This window comes from Theobroma cacao, chromosome 7 (genome assembly GCF_000208745.1).
Source record: "Theobroma cacao cultivar B97-61/B2 chromosome 7, Criollo_cocoa_genome_V2, whole genome shotgun sequence".
NCBI lineage: Eukaryota > Viridiplantae > Streptophyta > Magnoliopsida > Malvales > Malvaceae > Theobroma > Theobroma cacao.
In genome coordinates, this window is record NC_030856.1 from 1,830,728 (window position 1) to 1,856,252 (window position 25,525).

Genomic DNA, 25,525 nt, shown 5'->3' on the forward strand with positions numbered 1-25,525 from the left:
GGTGGATTGCTATCTTTGTACTGACCAATTAGGTCTCAATGTAGTGGGAATTAGGTCTTGGCTGTGTAATTGACATCAATTTTAGACAATTATACACAAACTATATCTACAGATAATAAAAAAACATAGAACAAAGAACCCCAAATCCCAAGCACTTTACACAATCATCTAAACCTTGCATACTTAATGAAAACTTACTTAACCAAGCTTGTTTCTTAACCTAGCTTAGTAAACAGAAAGAAAATTATCCCCACAAAATTTATCTGGACTTGAATATTTAATAAAATTTGTATGATTGAGCAAAAGGAAACAAATTATCCCCACAAAATTTATCATACGATACACGATTATGATACACAATACATATCAATTTGGCTACTTAATAAAATTTTTTAAGTTTTTTAAATATTAATTTAATGAAAATAAAAGAGTTTCCAGTTATTTTATTCTTAATGGTGCCATGAAAATTCTATAAAAAAAAACACAAAATAGATAAGTGTCAAATTTTAAAACACTAAAGATAAATTTATTAGTCTCAAACCATACAATACTTATTTTATTTACCTTCTTTACGAAACAAATCAATAGTTCTAATTTCTAACTTCTAACTAATTCTAAGAAATTTCATTAATTTATAGTTTAATTAATTCTAAGAAATTTAATTAATTTTAAAAAAAAAGATAAGAAGAAGGTAGTCAACTTAGGAATGAGCAAAACCAAACCAGATCAATTACCCACCCAAACCAAATGCGATTTGGATACAAAAGTTTGGTTTTATTGGTCTATTGGATCAATTAGTTCAAAATGTTTGGTTTAATTGATTTTTTGATCGATTCTCGGTTTTGAAAATTTTTAGACCAATCCAACTAAAAACCAAACTAATTTTTTATATATTATAGATATATATATATAATATTTTTTATATATTAAGAAAAATTGATAGTAAACTTAATTAATAATGTACTTAAAATATATTAGTTTATTATATGTACGTATACAAATTGTAATCATAGTAATTTAATTTTAATTATATTTATTTATTTATAAATCGATATTAATATGAAATTACAAGTTATATATTTTAAATGATATAACTTATATGTTAATATTATAATATATGATAGTAAATATTCTACATATTAATATGTTATAATTATTACCTCTTAAAAATATTTCATAATATAAAATGTTATGAATATATATATATATATAATTGTATAACCATTATATATATTTAATTTATATATAAGAATTACGATAATTTATACTAAATTTTATTTATATGATTACACTTAATAACCTTATTAATTATTACCTTATTTTTTATAACATATTGTTTATAATTAATTATTATTTATACAAACTTTGGTATAAAATATTATAACATATAAGTGGTGTCATTAATTTTATATATACATAATAAAGTAATATGTTTTATATGTACATATATTTAATTTATGCATAAGTATTACTGTAACTTATAATAGATTTTATCTATATGATTATACTTAATAATTTTATTAGTTATCCCCTTAATTTCTATAACATACTATTTATAATTAGTTATTATTTATATAAACTTTGATATAAAAATTAAAATATTATATCATATAAATTGTGTCATTAATTTTATATACATAATAAAGTAATATTATATATATTTAATTTATAAATAACTTGTAGATTTTATAATTATGAATGAAGTTTATAAGTTTCAATATTATAATTTGTAAAAAAAAAAGAAAAACTTTTGGTCCATTGGTTTAATACCAAACCAATCAAATCAATTTCATATTGGATCTGTTTGATCTTCCTTTATGTTTAGTCTGTTTTGGTCAATTTTTTAAAAATATTTGATTCATTTGGTTCTTAGGTATGATGGTCCAAACTACCTAATCTACCAATTTGCTCACCTCTAAGTCAATTAGAGGTGAGCAAAATCAAACTAGACCAATTGTTCACCCAAACCAAATGTGATTTGGAATTGATCTACTAGATTAATTGATTCAAAATGTTTTATCTAATTGATTTTTTGGTCAGCTCTCAATTTTAAAATTTTTAAACCCATCCAACCAAAAAACCAAACTAATATTTTGTATATATTATATATATACAATATCTTTTATATATATTAAGAAAAATTGATAATAAACTTAATTAATAATATATTTAAAATATATTAATTTATTATATACACGTATACAAATCATAACAATAATAATTTAATTTTAATTTTATTTATTTATTTATAAATGTATATTAATATGAAATTATAAGTTATATATTTTAAATGATAGAACTTATATGTTAATATTATATTATATGATAGTAAATATTTTACATATTAATATATTATAATTATTAAATTTTAGTAATATTTTATAATATAAAATATTATGAATATATATATAATTATATAATCATTATATATATTTAATTTATACGTAAGAATTATTATGATCCATCCAATTTCCAAATGAAGTTGAAGGAGAGGTGAACACGCAACTCGAAATACAGCCTAACATTGTCGTCATTACAGCCAGCTCTTAACCATTTCTTCAAACACTCATTTGTATTTATATTATAGATATAATTTTAATGAATTTTTAAACTTTTCATAATAAAAAGTATTGAATATTTATATTTTATTAAAGAAGATTTAAATTTTTTAATATAAAATATATTTAAATAAAAAATTTATCTTAATTTCCGTAAAATTTCAAACTGAAATTAGTACACATTTAAAAACGAAAGAAAAAAAAAAAGGATACACTATTTATTGATATGTTCCCAATCCCATTTTCTCCCCTTAACGAATTCCATTTTCCTTTCTAGTATTTGGAACTTGAAACAGAGAAAGAAAACAAAAGCATCACCAAAAGCAAAAAAAGGACATGGCAAATAGTAAGAATCTTTCGGTGAAGTCTACATGCGATGCACGCAAGCCTTAGCCACGAACTCCACGTTTTCCAACTTCTCCAAACTTTTAATAATATTTATTAATTAATTCTTTTAAGAAAAAAAAACTAAAACTTTTAATAATATTTATCAATTAATTGTTTTAAGAGAAAAAATATAAATTAGAATTAAAAAAAAAAGAAAAAAAAAACATTGTCTAGACTAATGGTTCTTATGCTCCATTGTAATAAGGAGACAATCGTTGAGGTTTATAATTGTGTTAATTTTTCATACTTTTCCATTTAACATTGTTAACTTTATTTTAAAATATTTTAAAGATTTTTTAAAATTTATTTTATTAATTATATAAATTTAATGAAAATAAAGGATTTTCGAGTAATTTTATTCTTAATGGTGCCATGAGAATTCTATAAAAAAAAAAAGCACAAAACAGATAAGTGTCAAATTTTAAACCAATGACAAATTGATTAGTCTCAAACGATACAATACTTCTTTTATTTTCCTTCTTTACAAAATAAATTAATAATTCTAATTTCTAATTTCTAACTAATTCTAAGAAATTTAATTAATTAATTAATTAATTTTTCTCACATTATGGAGCTTTCAAATTAGAAAATACTACTTATCCATTCTTCTTTTAATTGTAATTGTCTCGTTCTACACGTTTTATTTTATTTGATTTGATGGGTCAAGTATTCATAAATAAGATTGTGAAGATTTAATATCACAATGATTGCACAAAAGGAAGCATGATCATTGTTTTGACTAAATGGTGGAGTGCTACCTTTTTATTGACCAATTAGGTATCAATATAGTGGAAATTAGGTCTTGGTTGTGTAATTGAAATCAATTTTAAAGTATCATGTATGACTTAATTTCATAAAAAAAATACTTGGATTAAATTTTATGGGAATGATAATAAATTGCATACAAGGCCTAATTTTAGTTAAGAACTTAAAATTAAGTATATTTATCAATCAATCAATCGTTAGTCAAGTAAGTTCGTTTCTTTTTATAATTTTTTTGATTAATTATATAATATGAATTAAAATTTAGATAAATATTTTTTCTTTTTATATGTTTTAGGGAAAAAAATTAATTTTTTTACGGTTATAATTGCAAAAGCATGTGTCCCTAGTGTGGTCCCCATGATCCAATTGAATTATCATCAAATAATTCCAAAAAGGTACATACAAGAAAAATCTAACTTAGAAAATAGTGACATCTCATAATTCATATAATAGTACTCCCCACTTTTTCTCCTCCACAAACCCACATCCCAAAGGCCAAAAGGTTTCTTTCTTCACTTTTCTTTTCTTTTTGAGCTTGAAGCTTCCTCAGTCTCATCCATGGCAAGAGCTCTCTCCCACATCAATGGCAACCCATTGTTACAAGTTCCTTGTAGACCAAATCCCATGCCTTATAAACCTATGATGGTTACCATGTCATGCAACCAGTCCTATTGGGCCTCCATAAAAGCTGACATTGAAGCCCATCTCAAGCAGGCCATCCCGGTAAGAGAACCTCTCTCTGTTTCTCAGCCCATGCACCATTTGACGTTTGCCTGCCCAAAAAACACCGCACCAGCGTTATGCGTGGCGGCCTGTGAGCTGGTCGGCGGCCACCGGGACCAAGCTCTGCCGGCAGCATCCGCACTTCACCTCATGTATGCAGCTTCATTCACTCATGAGCAACTTCCATTGACACAGAGCTCAAGGCCCAGGTCCACTATTCAGCATGCCTACGGCCCAAACATCGAGTTGCTCATTGGGGATGCAATGATACCATCTGGGCTTGAGCTATTAGCTAGATCGGATGATCCGGCCCATACTGACTCGGAGCGGGTTTTACGTGTGATGGTTGAGATCACACGTGCTACAGGTTCACAAGGAATGATTCATGGACAGTACTATGAAGTAGAACGTTGTCAATCGGGCAACAAAGAGGCAAGCTACATGGTAGAGATCGAACGTATCAGTGAGAAGTATGAAGGTGCCTTGCATGCTTGTGCAGCTGCCTGCGGGGCAATAGTAGGAGGTGGAAGTGAAGAGGAAATAGAGAAAATGAGAAGGTATGGTCTATACATAGGGAAGATACAAGGAATGTTGAACAGGATCCGAAGCCATGACCAGGAGTTGAACAAATTGGTGGAGGAGCAAAGGAACTTGGCTAGCAGAGAATTGCAAGGTTTCTATGAGGCAAAGATTGCAGCAATATCTAGTTGTTTTGAGTCTAACTTTATGTATGCTTAGAGTCTATTATTTTGCTGTCTAGACATACATGGAACATAGGACAGTGATAGTTACTTGTTAGCAGAATATTGGTATTTGTCCTATGTGATGAGTGATAGTTTTCCAGGATTTGAACAATGAAGAGAAGTGGGTGTGGATCAAATAATCTTGTTAATGAATTTGTTCACATTTTGTAGCTTGTGGAAGGCTTAATCTTAGACCAATACCATGATGTTTCTGATTCACAAGAACAAATGATTGTTGTGTGGTTTGAGTTCCAATTTGATCAGTGATAGTTTTTCAGGATTTGAACAATGAAGAGAAGTGGGTGTGGATCAAATAATCTTGTTAATGAATTTGTTCACATTTTGTAGCTTGTGGAACGCAAAATCTTAGACCAATACTATGATGTTTCTGGTTCACAAGAACAAATGATTGTTATTGTGTGATATGAGTTCTTCAAACTCAAATATGCCTTCAAGATGGTATATTATTGCCAACAGCAACTACTGCAGTAGTCTTACTTATCTTCTTTCTTCCTTTTCAAGTGGAAGTAAAAACTTGCATTGTTTTCTAACTTGAACTTTGAAAATCCCCAAACTACATCAATGACAGATTGGGTATACTTGGTTGAGTTCTCACCTCAGGAGACGGAAGTCTGAAAATGAGAACTCTGTCTCTGGAATTTTCAGAAAAAATAGAACAAAATTAAAAGAAAGGGAAGGGCTTTTTGTCTCATATACAGTTAAGAACAATTCAAGTGGGTGGAAAGTCCCATTCATCTTGGACTTGGGTTCAGGGGCAGGTGATGAAATGTGGGCATTATCCCAGTTCTAGTTGATGTCAATGCAAGTTTTAATAGAGCAGAAGCAGCCCAGGTCCACTTCTGCTAAGGCTAAGATATTGACTGCATTCAATCTGAGTCATGGAAAATGTGCTTTTTAAGGCTAAAACCACTACTAGCGTTCTTTCAATTGCCAGCTGGATGCCTTGAGAATGCATTTTTTTGTTGATAATTATCACTATTAATATCCAACAAACATTTAATTAATAGAGTCAATCTATCCAGGAAGTGCTGACTATTGGGACCATCAGGAACTTAATGAAACATCTGAAGTTGGATACCCAGATTCACACTTTCCTATTCCATTTTGTCATTTCCCATAATTGCATTCTCTTGTACCAGTTTATGATCTAATTCCCTTGTTCTCACTCATGAAACATGCAATTCGAATTCATGATTTGCATGTGAAGTTCATTGACTGTGTATCGTTTCAAACTTTCCGAGAGCAAAATGACAACAGAGCAATCAAAGGAATAAATGAAACCTCATTCATTGAATGAAAGTTCATCTGCCTACACGCAAGCTTAAAATGACAGAAACAGAAAAGGAACATGATCTGTAACTCAATGGTCCCAATTTTCGTACTTAGCTAGGCATGTCCTACCTTGTGATTGATATGGACATATCAGATACTTAATAGAGTTGATTGGGAAGGTTGGAACAATCCTGACATAGGTGAGGTTCATTTCATGAGGTCTGCACCTCTCTAGGATTGTTTGCAAGGGACCCTTCTCTAATCCCATATGCTGCCATGAGGCAAAGGATCTTATCTGAGAAACATTGTGCTTTCGAATGGATGTTCTTGTCAATGAATTCTGCCATGCTGACATTGTTTATCTTCCTACTCAAAGCTTTCATTTCCATGACATTGACAAGTTTTTATGACCATTTCATGCCTCTGAACTGTTTCAATGATGCTTATGATTCATAGCAGGATGCCTCTGCTAATTTAATGGCTAAGAAACAAGTTTCAGCTTTATCATAAAAAATCACTGTAACTGAGCTTGAATATGTTCTAATGAAAACGCAGATGGCAAGGATCATTGATTCATTCAATTTTTTTTTCACATAAGAATGGATCTCTAATGCCCTGACAAAGCAATAGACAACTTCAGGACTAAGCAACCATGCAAAACCTTCATATACAACATAACACTGACAAATACTAGCTGGAAACCAGAAAGATTTCACTCTTTTCCACATTGACATTACCATTTATGATCACAATGATTGGGCCCAATATAACATCATTCAAGGAAACCTGTATTTGTTAAAACAGCATTTCTCACTTTCCGCAAATCTCTCCCTTTGAGTTTTCTGCCAACACCTTCAAAAACAGAGAAAGAAGAAATCTGACTCCTTGCAAGCCTCCTGGCAAGAAATTCATGTGGTGGCACCTTAGAATTGTATTCTTCATCATCATCTTCTTCATCATCACTCTCTCCAAAACCATTCACAACCCCATTATTATCATGGCCATAGCCATCATCCCCATCATCATCACCCTCATCATCATGCCATGGATAATTCCTGGAAGAAGCCTTCTTTGACTTGTTTTTAGAAATCTTTGACCAATCAGGAATGTTGACAGGAGCTGATTGCTGCTTAACTCCATTTATCTCATGACTGGAACTGGAACTAGAACTGTCAATATTGCTACTGTTATTGATATCAGAGAAAGCTCTTGGGATCATTCTTGCAGCACTCGGAAGGTGTCTTCTAACAGGAGCATAAGATTCAATTGATTGGCCAAACTTGGAAGTACAATCTTTTCTTTCCTTGAGAACTGCCCAAACATCTTCTTCCTCAAAATCCCCATCTTTCAAGGCTCTCCATACACCGCTGCCCTGCCTGGGAAAAGTATATCTGTCTTCCATTGCTGAATTCCTACACCAACATCATAGACTACACTTTCACATTCAGGTTTTCTGCAAATTCACACAGATTTATACAAAGAGACAAAGGGTTTCTTTGAAAACCAAAGAAAAAAAAAAAGACAATCACGTCAGATAAAAAAAGAAGATTTATTGAGGTAAAAACGAATCTACCTTTCCCCTGGATTGAGAACCTCCAAAAGCCACAACTTTCCCAAGATTCTAAAGAGGTTATATCTGCATCAAGAGAAAGAAATTTTAATGAAAACAAACAGTTAAGCAAAAGTTCTTTCTTTTCTTCTCAAAAAGAGCAAGGAAAACCATGCATAAAAAGAAGCTGCCTGGTTCATCAGAATCACAGAAGCTCCTAAATTCAGATTTTTTACCTACAGAAAATCGATACAATAACCTTTCAGAGATGGCAGGTTTTGCCGAGGGACTCAAATAGGCGAAAAGGAAGACAAAGGGCAGTAAACAAAACAACCAAGGAATAAGACAGACCTTACTTTTTGTCTTTACAAATCTCTTCCTTTCGTTCCTATGCCATCAGTGCCCACTGCCTTAAGTATTTCCATTTAGTCCTTGAAGAACCTGACTTTGACAGAGAAGGACAAAGGAACTACAAGGAAATAGTGTTAGGACTTGTTTTGGTCTATTTTACTGGCTTTCCTTATATAAACTTACAAGACCGGGACTCTTCCAGGGTGAATCAGATATATATCAATCTCTAACTTCTCTTATCTATACTACCATTTCTGAACAAAGTACCCTTAAAAAGCTTTTCATTAAAGAAAAAAATGTTGGGAGTTGCCAGAATTGAACTGATTAGTGAGCAGTTGATCCTCAGGAATGGATTGGTTATTGGTTTTCTAAGAGCTGCTCAGATTATTCTAATACTCCCACTTGAATGTATAGAGAAATAAAACTATGGGGTTAACATGATTATCTCATTTTATAATCCCTTTGCAAATGTGGGGGATGCCTTAATGAAGACAAAAGAATTGAGACTTATTTTAATTGAATAGAATTGTTTCCTTTGTCCTTGGTTCATTTCCTTCCTACACCCTTAGATTTCACACCAACCTCTCATGCGCTTGTTCTGCTACAAAAATCACATCACTGTCCAATTTTTTCCCCTTTTTTTTTCCTTCTATTTTTTTTATTTTATTGACATTTAAAAATGTTCCTCGGCAGCAGAGATGAATTAAACTAAATAAAGGCTAGTTTGAGAATTTCCACCATGGCCAACCATTTTCCAATGTTTTCCTCAGATTTGGGTAATATAAGAAACTAAAAGTATAGTTAAAGGAGTTGAGACTTGAATTCTAGATTTGCAAGAGACCCTTTTAAATGTTAGAGTGAACCTTTAATAAATTTAAATGTTTGGTTTTTATATATGATTTTTTATGCATGCATGTACGTACACAAAAAGAGAAAAAAACTTATTAAAGAGATAAGATTCTTATATTTGATTCAATTAATAGTGGCTGGAACAACTAATGAGCATAATGATCAATTATGTAGAATTTTATAGCTACAAAAAAGTAAAACAAAACATGTTTAGTGCTTATTTGCTCATGTCTTTCTTGTCTTGTAGAAGGAAATAGATGCACTTAATCTCAGTCAAAGGGGTATAAACAAGCAGATAGATAAACACATAATTCAATAGACTATAAGAAATAAATGTGGAGAATTTGGAGGATGAACATATTGTTTTCATGAATAATATGCAAAAGCTTGGTTGCACTTTGGTGCTACTCTTGATTGCCCCCCTTTTTTATTTATTAATTTACTACTATTTGTTTTACTAATTAATACCCTTTTTTTATTTTTGATTTCTGTCTCCCATGATACCCTTACAGTATTTTATTTTGGTTTTGTCTCACCAAAATTGGGCTGGAAAGGAAGTTGTGAAAGTTGGTAATAATGCATAAAAAAATGGAAAAGAAACAAAAAAGAAGATGAAACCCCCCTTCTTTTCCTTTATAACAATTAAGCAACTTGTTGCTTGAAAGCCTTTGAACCAATTATTAATCTATCTTTCCATGGACTTAAGAAGTTAGAACTCAATTCTCTTCTTTCAAATATTTTAACTAATTAAAAAATGCCATTACTATTACTATTACCATATACATATGAATAAAACTTTACAATATAAATTTCCTAATTATAAACATTGTAAGTAAATATTGTATCGTGATGGAATATCCATCTTACGAACCACGTGGCAATCACTGATTGGTCGAATAATTTTGAGTGTCAAACAATATTTATTGTTGATTTATTACAAAAGAAGTTCTTGCTCGGTTTGGTTTGGATGGTTTATGTAAGCCTTTGTATTACTTGAAAGGTGGCTGTAGCAGCAGCAGCCATGGGGGCTGGGGCACGTGCAAAATTGGCATATATCCTACAATAAAGCCATGATTCTTGAGTTCAACTTTGCTTTGAAAACTACTCAGTAATTGCTGAACTTCAACAACTAAAGCTTTATGGTAAAGGAAGGGAAGTTCAGGGATATAGCTGAGAAGGGTCTTTTGACTCTCTTAGAACTTATCTGAGCAGAGCTTATGCAAGTTGAAGAGATAATTTTTTGTTTAAGGTTACATTAAAATAATGTTGGAAAAGTTACTTGAATTACTTTGTCAAAATAATAGCCAAAAGCTTGAATTTTAAGTCATTAATGATGTCAAATCCACTTGGTGTTTACAGCACATGGATATTTAGTTTAAGCCAAAACAAGACAAGGGAAAAGAGTCATGTAATTGCAACAAATAAATTATATTAAGAAAAGAAAAGTGTAAAGGAAAGGATGGAAAAGTGCCTTAGTCATGGTCAAACAGGGATGCAATTGCTGGTAAAAAAAAAAGTATTTTAAATTTTATATATTATCATGAATTACACTTTGTCATCTTGTTTACGAGATAAAATTTTATATTTATGTGAATCAAATATAAATTTGTAAACGAATATTGAGAATTATAACGAAATTTTATGCAAAATGTCTTTTGAATTTCAATTTGTTGGTAAGTGAAATTGATTTTTGAATGAGAAAGACCTTGGTCATGGTCAAATGAATACAATTGCTGGTAAAAAAACTGATTTATAGATTTTATATTTTATTATGAATCAAATGTTACGTTTCGTATATGAAATGATATTATACAATTACCTGAATCAAATATAAATCCATAAAAGAAAATCGAGAATTGTTAAGATGTTTCATAGAAAATCTTGCATGAATTGGAATGAAAATGAACCCATAGGCAGTCGATAATTAGAAGTAAAATTTAGATTATAAAGTGAAAAAATGATTAGATATGAAAACACTTACAGGTCGAAAAACTGTTTATAAATCTTATATATTATCATGAATCAAATGTTATTATCTCGTTTACGAGATGACATTTGATAATTACGTGAATCAAATATAAACCTGTAAAAAACAATCGAGAACTGTTAGATTGTTTCATGGAAAATGTTTGATTTGGAATGGCAATGACCCCCCTGCAATAGATAAATAGAGGTAAAAATTGGGTTTCTAGAGTGAGAGATGATTAGATATGAGACAATACTCGTCAATTGGAACTGGAAAAGGAAATCTTTATTGGCAGATCCATGCCATCACAGGCCAAATGTGACCCACATGAAGCGATTGGGCAGCCGTCATTCAACGAATTTGGCAACTCAAAACACTGTGACGAAGGAGACAAAATTTCACACAGAAATCTAACCAAAAACCACGAGATTCTTCCCATACCTGTCACCCATTTTCAACTTTTCCTGCAGTTTCTTGAGGAATAAGAAAGGGAATCTTGGCTTTGCTCATTGTGTCAGAGTTTTCCGTGATAAGACTGCAGATTCATGCTCCATGGTAGATTCATGGTGGCAAACAAAAATTGCATGAGTGCGGCCGCCACATAAGGCTAAATGGTCTTCCCTCGTGGGTCCTCCTTGCAGTCTTACTGCATAGCCGACATCAAGTGAAGGAAAAAATTGGGAAGAGAATAAGTTTAAATGATTCGAGAATATGTACCTTTCAAATATAATTATATTGAATGGTGACATATGAAAAAAATGTGTATACATGATGAAAACAATCACTACCTAAAATTAGAAAGTCGTGATTATTTTTAATTGTTTTGTAAAAATTTAGAATAATTGTCATATGTTGCGAAATTCAAAATACATAATTTTTGATGATTATAGGTGAAAATAATCAAATCAAGAATGTTTGTCTTGATATGAAAAGACCAAAATTAGAACGTTAAGGTTGATTTTTTAGCTATTTTTAATTTTCAGTGTTTAAGTATGAAAGATTAATTAATAAATAATGACATGAATTATATATTTTGTCGTCATCATTTCAATAGATCTTTTACGTCAGAAATCTTACGGAATCGAGTACCGATCATATTTTCACTACAAAATTAATACTGTAGCAAAGCTTATCGTAATAATGAGTGCTTTCGTGGAGGAAGAAATATGAAGTGATACCATTTTCTCTAGGAGAAGAAAAAGGTGCTTGTCAAGGTTTCCATGATTAAAATTTGATCTTTGAATGTGACAGAATCAGACCCTCAAAGCTCTCGACAGCATGAGAAGAATAATTATTTTATTATGATTGTGAGGAAGGTGATCAACACAGTGACTGAGAAATGGAGATCATGGTTTTGTCTGCAGGAAGAAATTCTTGACTGTAAAATGAAATCAGCTGCAGATTCCTGCTGCAGTGTATAGAATCTCACCTGTCAATTGAATGGATATGTATGTCTTGTTAGGCAAATATATTTTAACTTAATTAATGTAAAATTACGAAAAAAAAATCTTTAAAGATGATATCGAACGAAAGTAATATATGCTATAATACTATATTAAAATTTTAAAATAAATATATAATTTAATTTTTTTTTCGTAATTTATATTATGTGATAAATCCGTTATTTTTGCATGTGAAGCAGAATAACATTGATGTGGTGATACGAGAAGTCTCACACTAATTAAATTAAGAAGAATCTTTTTACTTAATGTCAATTAATTTTAAGTTAGAAATGGTCTTAAAAGTTCAAACACCTTTTACTGGAGCCAAATAGTAAATTGATGGCTACTCAGTACTGCACCTGGTTCTCAAGGTGAATTTACCTTGATCAGTAGAATAGTGTAGACAAGGGAAGTCAGTAAAAGGGCAAACCTGATAGCATTTTCAGGAAAAAGAAAAAGGTTGTCCTTGATATGTACATTCATCAAATTCATCTCCCATCAATTAGACAAAGGAAGGAAAACCCCATGTGAGGACTGTGGATCCCGTCCCACCAAGCTGAAACTGCCATTTTAAGGTGAAGACATGAGCTCTCCTCCCTAAAGGAAAAGGATGAGCAATCATGACTGAAATGTGGATGATTTTAGGATAAGAACAAGATTCCATCTATCATTCTTCAAATTCAGTGGAATAATCATTGCATTGAGTCTGATCAACTGATTTTCTTCTTCGTGTCTTGAATAATTGCAGAGAAAGACTTATATATCAAGTCAGGTACTTGAACAAATCCATGAAAAGTCACTTCAGTTCATGTATTAGATCTTCAGAAAACAGACACTATTTTGAAGGTAAAAACCCTTGCCTAGCAAGTAAAAAGAGAAGCCACCTGAAGTTGGAAAACCCTGTCAGGTTCCATCTTTGAGAAAATTTAGTGAAGGATCAACTAAAACTATAAAGAATTTCAAGAACTGCAGGTTTCAGGACTACTGCACCATCAGCTTCCTCTTCATAATTACCTCATATTCATATTAGTTTCTGGTATCATATGAACATATACCTAAACATGGTTAGAATGTCTGCATAACCTGATATTACTCATATTCTCTATATGTGTACAAATTCTATAGTTGTTATCAGCTTTTAGTTTCACTTTATGGGTGGTGGGAACTTTATTATCAGATTGCAACTGAATCTGCAGGCACTGATAAGACTGAAAGTCATGCTTGAACCTTTTATTGTAAAGTCCAAGTATTGTTCATAGCTGATCTTTCAAAAAGTAATAATACTAACATAAGGATGTGATAAGTGATAACTAAAAAAAGCACCATACTTTCCATGCATGTGGTCTCTTTATTGATCTGCTTGATTTCCTGAAATCTGGAATACTGTTATCTTTAGGATCTTGCCGGCATCATATTTGATCTAGAGGGCATTTTTTTTTTCTTTTCCAAGATCAGAAGACAGAATAGTCAACTTTGACTCAGCTGATCAAACTTGTTGAGAACAACAGATGCATAATAAGGAACTGCTCATGTTTCAGACAGAATCAGCATAAAGGTTTGAAGAATTACAAACTCAGTACAAGGAAACTAAACCTATCAAATGGTTCAATACAAAAGTGACTAGGATCCTCAAGTTAAGACCAGAAAATCTCAAATTCATAACATTTAAGACCTACCAAAAGCACATATCTGCCAGAATCTGATTGGTTTTTATTACATGCTGCCACAGACTGCATGGCATATCAATTTTATGAGTTGATATTCTGGACTAGCTATTAAGATTTTCTTTCTACTTAGTTCAGAAAACTAAAGTGACATTCAAGAAATGATAGATCATTAGATCACAGTCACCGATAAACAATTAGCAAACACAGGCCAATGACAAGTTTGGTTCAGAACAGGTAAGAAAGGACTATGTTTTGGGGCCCAAACTATTGGTTAGCTAGACCTGAGTCAGTGATAGAAACATACAGGCTTCATTATTCATTCGGGAAAAGGAAATATCTACACATTCCCAATAAGAATTATAGGATTCTCAAATGGTGATACTTAACGCCAAACTACAATACAAGAGCTTAAAATTTTTAGTGTCGCTGGTAATAACCCTCCATTCAGCATGTCACACTTCTTAACTTCCTAGTTATCCTTTCACCAAAGCAAAAGCAGAGACTAATTGAATCCTACAAGTAACACTTTCAGCTTTTAACAGCAGTTAGTCTCAATACGCAAACTTTTCGTGACAGAGCAGGACAGATGCTCAAGTGAGTTGCATAAGCATCAAAGAAATAGTAGATCTTATCTATTCAAGTGCAAAACCTTGAACCTGATTCAAAATGAAAGAAACAGCAATATCTTATACTTTTCACAAATCCATACTAACAAATTCTTCAATATGTTTCTCCTTTTAAATGGATGAAAGTAGAGAAGCTAGAAGAGTAAGGATATTAGGAATGAGTTCAGAACCTTCAGAAGGGAAATGCTACGGTGCCATGTAAAAAGAATGGATATCGTGCCTCCATATCTGAACCAGAGGATCAATTTGTTAAGATCTTGAGTGTTCATCATGAACATTCATACTTGTACAACCTTATGCCGCCTTCAGCATGATGATTTCCCTTTCAAACATGTTTGACTATCGAAGGAAAAAAAGGATTAATGTTGAGTTAAATCAATGAATTGTTGCTAATTTCCTTTCTAGGCTTGAAAGACACACTGGCTGTTGTTGACACATTCGAACAACTGCCAAGCAGCATAAATTTATCAACACCTATGCCATCGTTTCAAAGCTAAAATTATAAAACAAGCAGCAATTTTTGGATTAATTTGCTATGCAGGATAAGAAACAAGAATAACATAGATGCAGGTGACTGGCATGAGTCACCAAAACAAATACTAGTAAACCAAGGCCCATGAGAAGGTTTGGATCAGAGAGGTTCAGAAGACAAGATCCAGGATAATGACATAAACATAAAGGGCTAATCATTCAACTGGGAAAAACTGAGAGATTTTGTGAACTACATCGGTTGTCTAGTTTCAGCAAAGCTGTATATAAACTTGGCAGTAAGAACTAAGAAATGCAGAATTCTTCAGACTTCACAAATTTCAACTAAAATGCTTAGGAATTTCGTTGTCATACTAATTGAAGACCCCTTCAATCAATATATAGTGGTTCTAATGTCACACCCCAAACCCGAGATATGATAGACGCTGCATACCTGTAAGATATAACCTCACAGACATGTAAGGCTTTAAAACATATATCTTATACCTGTTACTAAAAGAGACTGATATACCTGAAGAATATAGTGATTCATAAAACTAAATCTGTCGATAGAAATTTTAAAGATCATAATTCGACAATATTCAGAATTAAATCTCCAAAATCATAAAGCTACTATGTGAAGATAAAAGTCTGAATACTAATTAAGATAATTTGATGTTCATAATATTTAAATAAATTTTAGACAATTTAAATGTTACTAGATTAAACATCACTTCCCGAAATTCCTGCGTGGTTGATCAAATCACAACCTGAAAAAAATTTTGAAAGAAGGAGTGAGTCAAACTACTCAACAAGTAACTAACATCCCTTCAGCCGGATGAAGCATGCTTAAAGCTAAAATATTATTTATAAATGCCAAGACAAAATATTGGGTAATCTTATTCAAAATCATATACTTCAAAACTTTCACATTCAAATAACAGAACAAATATATTCACAATATTTAAATTTAAATGGTCTCCTGTAACATACTACGACCACACTTAAACCATGTGGCATAGGTCAGAAATAGAACCACAATTAACTCCGATAGCACGGGTCAGAAGTATATCAAAAGCAACCATTGGCTGCACTGAACAGATATCACAAGTACCACTATTTTGTAACCGGTGGTGCGGTTGGGAGATCAATCTCTAATCACATAATACATATCGACATGACCAACATTTAACCCCCATTGGCAGGGTCAGAGCATAACCATACTAGGAGACAAAACATAAATATATATTTTTAGATTACCCAAAATTCATAAAACAGTATATCAAATTTCTCAAGCATATCTCATGCACATCAAAAGTATATTCATTTCAGACTAAATATTTATGTTTATATTCTCAAAAACATATATGCATACATTATATAAAGTCATGAACAAATTTCAAAATCAAAAATCACGTTTTGCATAAACCATATTCTAAATCCAACATATAAACTCATATACATATACATTTTGCATGCTCAACCCGATTTTAATAAATCATAAGACAAAATATTATATCTCATGTACAAATTCAGATTGAGGTTAATTTTTAGGGTGTGAAAACACTGAAGGGATATCAGTTACTTACCTGATGTTGTTAATTTCAGGTTCAATTAACACAGTAGAAAATCCTCCTAGTAGCCTAATATGTCAAGAAACACATACAAAAATCAGAACTAAATTTGGAACTAGATTCTATAAGGCAACATTTCGCTGACCATCCTAAACACTTAGGGTGTGTAGCGATCTCTAGTACAATTTATGAACATTTTCGATTAATAAGGTAATATTTTATTATTATATATATTTTTAAATTAATAAAATTTTCAATAAAGTTGAGAATTAAACTTAAATCATAAAATCAGTAAGGATTTTAATTTCAGAATAAAAGATAACACTAATTTCATGCATAAAAATCATATTTAAAATTTTTTTCATAAAATTTTTTGATATTTTAATAAAATTTACTAATTTAAGAAATAAATTTATAATATATATATATATATACTTTTAGATATAAAAAAATACAATAGAAATCAAATATCCAGTATTTATGAAGTTTACAACAGAATTTATCATATATTAATTAAAATCAAATTTTTAAAAAAATTAAAAGAATTTTCTGTTTTCTAGAATTTTCAGAATCTGGATGGCCATTTGGGCTAATTTGAGTATTTGTAACTTTTAACTCGAATAATTTCCAGTGATGAAATCAACACCAATATGAAGTATTCATATCATACTACAACACCGAAATTTGTTTCGATTAAAAGAATACAAAATTCTCAAGTTTTGAAAATCAAAATTCTCAAAATCGTCACAAAAATATCCAGATTTCTGAGTTTTCGATATCAACGAGCCTATTTTGAGGCTTTAATTCTCTTAACACAGGAAGCTTCTAACCGAGCCATTGATGCCAAATTAAACACCTTATTTCATATTACAAAAGCCCTTAAAGAAATGACCAAAAACGTTGCCGGAATATTGAGTTTCGGTGACCTAAAATTGGGTTGTCAAAACTGTTGAAAACTAGGTTTCTAATTAACTTTAAAATTTTGTATCTTTTTAACCACAAGGCCAAACTAGATGCTACAAAAACCATTGGAAATATCTTTTCAATACCTTTCCATTGATACCCATCATGCCACCAGAAAGTCATCAAAAAAGTGCAAAATTTGAAAAAAAATGTAAAAAAATATAAATAATTTAAGGCTTTTTGTACCCAAACTATGAAAATATAATCCCAAACATACCTTAATCAGCAATCTCTTAAATACTTTTCCCTTTCCTTTGTCTTTCTTTTTCTCTGGTATTAAGCTCTTCTGACTGCCTATTGTTTGAGTCTGATAAATAAACTGACATGAGTTACTGTCTATTCTTTTAAAACTTGTAAACTACCCAACTCCACTAACTTAAACGTGATGAATAAAACTGATCCTAATCCCTATTAACTTAAACGTGATAAATAAACTGATTTTAATTAAATTTCTTTATTTACTTAAAAATCTCTTCTTCTATTTTTTAATTATTAAGACACTCAAAGTCATAATTATAAATAAATAAAATACTAAAATAATATCTACTTATTATCTTTATAAAACTATAACTTAATAAATTTAAATGTTTTTATAATAAATACTTTGTTAGGGGTATTACATCTAATTCCCAAGTTTCTACCCCATCTAATTACCAAGTTTCTCTTCATGCTATATGCATTTTTGTTAGATCATCATCTTGTTATTGATGCCAAACATGCTTATATCAGCCTAAACAGAAACATTGCTGCATAGCAACTTCTCAACTATGAACCATAAAGCAACATAGACAGTTCTGAGTTCTGACAAGACAAATTGGAATACTGAGATTTTGATCCTAAGACAGAAATTTCCACAGCAGAGCTGGAACACATATTAAATTGTAAAATTTAGTTAGATAGAAACCATTAAGATAAATGTGTCCTGTTCAAGTCTTTCAAAACTTGATTCAATATAAAAACTACAATCCATGTTGTAGCCCATCAACAACAATTGATTCTGTTAAGAATAATACTTGCATGGCTTGGTGTCCGTGTATGTGCAGTTGCTGATTATTTGGATAAAAACATGCAGTTGCTGGTTATTTGGATTTAGACATGCAGTTACTTATAGTAAACTGTTTTTAAACTTCCTTTTAACACTTGTAATCCATGCCTTAACACTTGAATCCATGTCTTGACAAGTGTTATGCATGTAACTACCTTTTTTGTGTATAAATAGAGGTGTCTAGTATGAATAAAGTGTGCCTTCATCAGAACAATTTCTGTTCTTATTTAAAATTCCTTATCTGGTTTGTTGCTTCATACAGCAACTTTAGTTCTGTCCATACTTTATCTTCATGGTATCTAAAGCCTATTTTGATCTTAAGGGGCTATGTTTGTAAGACAATTAAAACAAAGTCATTTCTCGAAACCTTAAGAAAACCATCTTCATACAAAATGGCCTCCAGCAATATTCTTAGTCATCAATCTCCACCAAACTTCAATGGAGAGAATTATGCAATTTGGTCAGTTAAGATGGAAGCCTATCTTCGTGGTTACGATCTTTGGGATGTCATAGAATCTGGAGGTGAAGTACTTGTCTTGAGAGAAAATGCAACCCTCGCACAAATTAAACAACATAGTGAGGAAGTTGCTAAGCGCTACAGAGCGCTGGCATGTATCCATGGGGTTGTTTCGATGCTGTATTTACAAGAATAATGGGAGCCAAATCAGCAAAAGAGGCATGGGACAAACTGAAGGAAGAATTCCAAGGTTCAAAGAGGACAAAACAGATGCAGGTAATGAATTTATTGAGAGAATTTGAGACTTTGAGAATGAAAGATACTGAAAATGTTAAAGACTACATTAACAAAATCATGCGAGTGGTGAACCAGGTGCGGCTGTTGGGAAAGAATTTTTCTGAAAGCCGTGTAGTCCAAAAAGTTCTTGTGTCTCTACCAGAAAAATTTGAATCTACAATTACATCATTAGAAGGGTCACAGGACCTCTCAACCTTGACTCTTACTGATGTAGTAAATGCACTCCAAGCCGCAGAGCAAATGAGAGCAATGCGAAGTGATAATACATCTGAAAACGCTTTATTTGCAAAGATGAAAGGAAAAACAAGAGGTGAGTCAAGAATAAAAAAAGGCTCAGGTGATCAGAAGGAGAAAGAAAAAGAAAGGGTTTAATATAACAAAACTCATGGGAAAAAGAGCAAGTTTCAGATGTGCTCTCATTGCAAGAAAAGAAATCATTCAGAGGCCTACTGCTGGTTTAGACCGAGTGTCAAGTGTCGTGCATGCAATCAATTGGGTCACATTGAGAAGGTATGTAAAAATAAACCGGAGAAGCATGATAAGGCATCACAAGCAGATGAGAAGGCTGATGTTGCCGAAAAGTAGTTGTTTATGACCTTGACACGACCCAAGGTAGTTGACTCAAATCAATGGTTGTTGGACAGTGGTTGTTCAAATCACATGACCTCCAACAAAGAAGTCTTTACTGAACTTGATACTCTGCATCAATCTAGTGTTGAAATTAGTGATGGCAAATATCTATATGCAGTAGGGAAAGGTACAATCAACATTCAAACTTCCCTGGGAAGCAAATATGTCAAAGAAGTGTTGCTTGTTCCTGATATTGCTCAAAATCTGCTAAGTGTAGGCCAAATGATGGATGATGGGTATGTCTTACTTTTTAAAGATAAATCATGTACTGTGTGTGATTCATCGGGTGAGTTTGTTATGAATGTTCCTATGAAAAGGAAATGCTTTCCTGTAAATTTGGAAGATGTTTGTTTTCCAACCTTTGAGGTAAAATCGAATATGATAACACTTTGGCATAAACGGTTTGGACATTGTAATCTTGGTTCCTTGGTACAGGCTAGCAAGTCAGGCTTGATGGAGAATTTACCTTCCTTAACTGAATCAAATCAAGTTTGTAGTACATGTCAGTTTGGGAAATCTGCTAAGAAGCCATTTCTATCTGCTTAATCAAATAGAGCAACCATGAAGCTTGAACTTGTTCACACTGACATTGGAGGTCCTATGAGTGAAGAATCTCTAAATGGAAGCAAGTTTTTTCTAATCTTCATTGATGATGCTTCCAGAATGTGTTGGATTTATTTTATGAAACATAAATTTGAAGTGTTTAATCTCTTTTTGAAGTTCAAGGCTAAAGTTGAACAAGAATCTGGGAGGAAAATTAAAATACTGAGATCTGACAATGGTGGAGAGTACAAGTCTTTAGAATTTTCTCAATATCTTGAGAAGGAAGGGATTCAACATCAACTCACAGCTCCTTACACTCCTCAACATAACAGAGTTAGTGAAAGGAACAATAGAACTATAATAGAAATGACTAGGTGTCTTTTATTTGAAAAGGAGCTATCAAAGAGTTTTTGGGCGGAAGCAGCCAATACAGCTGTATACTTGCTGAACATTCTTCCCACAAGAGCCTTGAGAATTGTGACTTCATATGAAGCTTGGTTCGAAAAAAAGCCATCAGTAAGTCATCTACGTGTTTTTGGGTGTATTTGTTATCAACATGTCCCTAATGTGCTAAGAGATAAATTACAATCAAAGGCGGTGAAAGGAATATTTATAAGGTACAGTCTACAATCAAAAGCCTACCGCATATATCAAATTGACTCTGGTAAGATTTTCATTAGCAGAGATGTCACGTTCGATGAAGAACTTAGCTGGGATTGGAATGAAAAGCAAGTCAAAGAATCAAATAATGTTGTTTAAAGTCAGAATGATGATGGTGGTGAACTTGATCTTGATGAAGTCACTGATGAAACACCTGTACAAGGTTCTCGCACTATTCAAGACATATACAACAGATGTCAAGTTGCAATAGCAGAACCTACCTCATTTGATGAAGCTGCACTTCACAAGGAATGGAGATCCGCTATGAGAAAAGAAATTGCAATGATTGAGAAAAACAAGACTTGGACTCTTGTTGATCGACCAAAACATAGACAAGTGATTGGCGTGAAATGGATCTTTAAGAAAAAGATGAATGCAGATGGTTCTCTAAATAAAAGCAAAGCAAGGCTTGTTGCAAAGGGTTTTTCTCAAATGCCAGGAGTAGATTATTTTGATACTTTTGCTCCTGTAGCAAGGTTGGATACTATCAGGCTTCTCTTTACACTGTCAGCTACTCATGGTTGGAAAGTCTTTCATCTGGATGTTAAGTCTGCATTTTTAAATGGCAGACTAAATGAAGAAATATATGTGGAACAACCCATGGGATTTGAAGTAGAAGCTGATAAAGACAAAGTATATAGGCTACATAAAGCCTTATATGGGTTAAAGCAAGCACCACGTGCATGGAATAGTAGGATTGACTCTTACTTGCATAATCAAGGGTTTCACAAAAGTTTGAATGAGGCCACATTATATGTGATGGAAGGAGGTTCTGCCAACTCTCTAATTGTATCATTATATGTTGATGATCTTTTAATAACAGGTGCAAATACAAAAGGTATTGCTAAACTTAAAACATCAATGAAGAAAGAATTCAACATGTCAGATTTGGGTTTGATGACTTATTTTCTGGGACTTGAAGTGTCATAAACAAGGAGTGGTATTCACCTGATTCAACAAAACTACATAACAGAGGTGTTGAAACGATTCAACATGAACAATTGCAAGACAACTGAAACTCCTTTGAATGCAAAAGAGAAACTGTCAGTCGGCTTAAGTAACAAGCTCTACAATCCCAGTGAATATAGAAGTTTAATTGGTTGCCTTCTCTATATATGTTCTACTTGACCAGAACTTATGTTTGCTGTTAATTACTTGTCACGATTCATGCAACAGCCATGTCAATCACATCTCACAGCAGCCAAAAGGATTTTGAGGTATCTAAAAGGTACAGCAAGCTATGGTGTTGCATTCATACAAGCTAAAACCACTGAACTTGTAGGATTTTCTGATAGTGATTGGGGAGGTAGCATTGATGATGCCAAAGTACCTCTGGATATGTATTTACTCTTGGGAATGGAGTGTTTTCATGGAATTCACACAAGCAAGAATCAGTGGCACAATCCTTAGCAGAAGCAGAGTACGTAGTAGCTGCTGTAGCTGCAAACCAAGGGATATGGTTGAGAAAAATTCTACTTGATCTTGGAATGCCATTGATGAATCCTACAAAGGTGTTTGTTGACAACAAATATGCCATATCAATAGCACAAAATCCAGTTTTCCATGGGAGAACTAAACACATTCATGTAAAATATCATGCCTTGAGAGATGCACAAAAGAAAGGTGAAATTCTTGTACAATATTGCTCATCTGATGATCAAGCTACTGACATTATGACTAAGCCTCTTTCTAAGGCTAAGTTTGAACATAATCGAGAAATACTTATGGTGAATAATGCAAGCATTAAGGAAAGGTGTTAAGAATAATACTTGCATGGCTTGGTGTCTGTGTATGTGCAGTTGCTGATTATTTGGATAAAGACATACAGTTGCTGGTTATTTGGATTTAGACATGCAATTACTTGTAGTAAATTGTTTTTAAACTTCCTTTTAACACTTGTAATCCATGTCTTAATACTTAAATCCATGTCTTGACAAGTGTTATGCATGTAACTACCTTTTTTGTATATAAATAAGGATGTCTAGTATGAATAAAGTGTGCCTTCATCAGAACAATTTCTATTCTTCTTTAAAATTCTTTCTCTAGTTTGTTGCTTCATACAGCAACTTTAGTTCTGTCCATACTTTATTTTCAGATTCAACCAAGAAAGCATCAACCATTATTGCAGTTTGACCAAATCCTTCCTGGTCCTTGTCATTTTGATGCATGAAATTAGAGCAAACTAGAAAAAGAATTAAAGATGTGACAAAGACAAACAACTACATTTCCTTTTGATTGACTACTTCATCATATGGACAAGAAAATTAATCTTGAGTTAAATCAACAAAACCTCATTGACTTCCCTACCATAAAAAATCATTGGCAATAACTGCACTTTTTTCAATTAATAATCAAACATCAGCAGTTATAACTTACTAACACTTGTTTCATCAACAAAAGGAGGCAAATTTTGGGGTTAATTTCAACGTAATTGTAAACTAAACTTCAAATTCAATTGCTATAGAAAATCTAAGATTACAAAAAGGAAGCAACTTTGCAAGAGAAAGCAAAGAAAGAAAACCCATTTCTTTTCAATGACCACTTGATTCAATGAGCAACAACATCATTATTTAACACATTAATCAACAAATTTTCACCATGTCTATTACTTCTACTCTCCCTAGATTCTAAGCTTTGACCAGAAGTTTCCAAATTGACCAGCAAGACAGATTTAGTAGCCAAAAGCTTCTTTCTTTGAAGACAACATGGACCACCATAGATCTTGTTCAGGAACCTTGGGATTTGATCAAAATCTGAAATTTGGATCTGGGTTTGGCTTGGAATCTGAGTTGGGACTGAGTCAAGTCGTACTGAGTTCAGCTTGTGGGATCTGGCATTGATTTTGGAGTCTCTCAATTGGGCTAAAGCTCCTGGCTTTAGATACTTGTGGAATGCTTCAGCTTTGCAGGATCTTGAAATGGGTTTCATTTAGGAGTTTCAGGGGAACCTTAGATGGATATGGAGCAAGGTTTCTCTTTTTTTTTTTTACTTTGGAGAGAAAGATGGGGTTTTTCGATCCTATAAAAAGAGGAGTGTTTGAGAGGCGGGAAAACAAGGGAGGGAAAATTTCAGGGCTGAGTAAGAAAGAGAGAGAAAAGTTTCAGGGCAATGACAAAAAGGGTAAGGCGGGAAATGCATGGACAGTTAGGACTGGACTCAACCACGTGACTTCTCTTGTTTATTAGAGTAGGAGAAGGTCATTGAAAAATTGGAGGCTTGAGGTTGAATTTATTAATACATGAATTAAACGTTTCCGATCTACATAGTAATCTATACAATAAACAAAAGAAGCCCCACACTTGGTCACGTGGAGGCTGCAGGAGAGGTTGTGAAGCTTGAACAAAGGTTTTAACAGGATTATCAAATTTTACCACATAGACACAAAAAGAGGAGAATTGTGATGTGTTTGATGGTTGAACCGCATTCTGAAGGGTTATAAGTTGAGCCGAATGTATGCGGATTTACCTCCAGTATAATAAAAATTCATAACCTGAACCAACAATTTCCCTGCAGTCATGAAGGTGTTGGTTCAATTTGTTTTAGTGGCATATTTCTTCTTTTTGATCTTTGTGTCAAGTGAGAGTCACGTCTCTTTTTATCTCTTTTTTTTTTCAATTACATCTTTTAATCGTGGAAAAACAGTCAGGACAGAGACCTTTTTGGAATTTTGAAGTCCAAATCTTTATATGGAATTGACACTTTACTTTGCCCATGAAAAGCCCATTTTGTATTTTAGTGTATACCAATCCTTGATGGCCTCAGAGTTTTCATTTTCTTTTCTTTTCTTTTCTTTTCTACATCAACTTTCTCTTAATTTTGACATCCCATCTATGTTCTTTGTTGCTGGTACTACTCTACCAGGAGTATATATATAATTTACAGGTAAAAAGTTGGAGGTCAAGATCTTGAAAAGCTTTATTTGGCAATATCAGGGATATCTTGAAGGATACTAAAATATGATTTTTGGAT

General features: G+C 32.4%; 3 protein-coding genes across 13 annotated transcripts; 1 reads left to right on the forward strand and 2 right to left on the reverse strand.

Annotated features, from left to right (window-relative positions):
* Nucleotides 4,171-5,526, forward strand: LOC18593489 (heterodimeric geranylgeranyl pyrophosphate synthase small subunit, chloroplastic). The gene has a single exon (XM_007020734.2). It carries the CDS (start codon nt 4,269-4,271, stop codon nt 5,169-5,171), a length of 903 nt encoding a protein of 300 aa, XP_007020796.2. The 5' UTR covers nt 4,171-4,268; the 3' UTR covers nt 5,172-5,526.
* LOC18593490 (nonsense-mediated mRNA decay protein 2) lies at nt 6,469-8,766 on the reverse strand. 11 transcript variants are annotated; one of them, XM_007020735.2, is made up of 3 exons: nt 8,375-8,766; nt 8,043-8,105; nt 6,469-7,881 (listed from the first exon to the last, which is right to left on the reverse strand). In XM_007020735.2, exon 3 carries the CDS (start codon nt 7,869-7,871, stop codon nt 7,242-7,244), a length of 630 nt encoding a protein of 209 aa, XP_007020797.1. In that variant the 5' UTR covers nt 7,872-7,881; nt 8,043-8,105; nt 8,375-8,766; the 3' UTR covers nt 6,469-7,241. The 11 variants fall into 11 exon arrangements, with proteins under 11 accessions (XP_007020797.1, XP_017979517.1, XP_007020804.1 ...); XM_018124028.1 differs by having other exon boundaries at nt 6,469-7,899; nt 8,370-8,722; XM_007020742.2 differs by having other exon boundaries at nt 8,370-8,710.
* LOC18593491 lies at nt 24,104-24,484 on the reverse strand. Its single transcript, XM_007020744.2, has one exon. It carries the CDS (start codon nt 24,482-24,484, stop codon nt 24,104-24,106), a length of 381 nt encoding a protein of 126 aa, XP_007020806.1.

Excerpts from the sequence above, each read along its gene's own strand:
- LOC18593489 (XM_007020734.2), top strand. The coding sequence starts at position 4,269 with ATGGCAAGAGCTCTCTCCCACATCAATGGCAACCCATTGTTACAAGTT.
- LOC18593490 (XM_007020735.2), bottom strand. The coding sequence starts at position 7,871 with ATGGAAGACAGATATACTTTTCCCAGGCAGGGCAGCGGTGTATGGAGA.
- LOC18593491 (XM_007020744.2), bottom strand. The coding sequence starts at position 24,484 with ATGAAACCCATTTCAAGATCCTGCAAAGCTGAAGCATTCCACAAGTAT.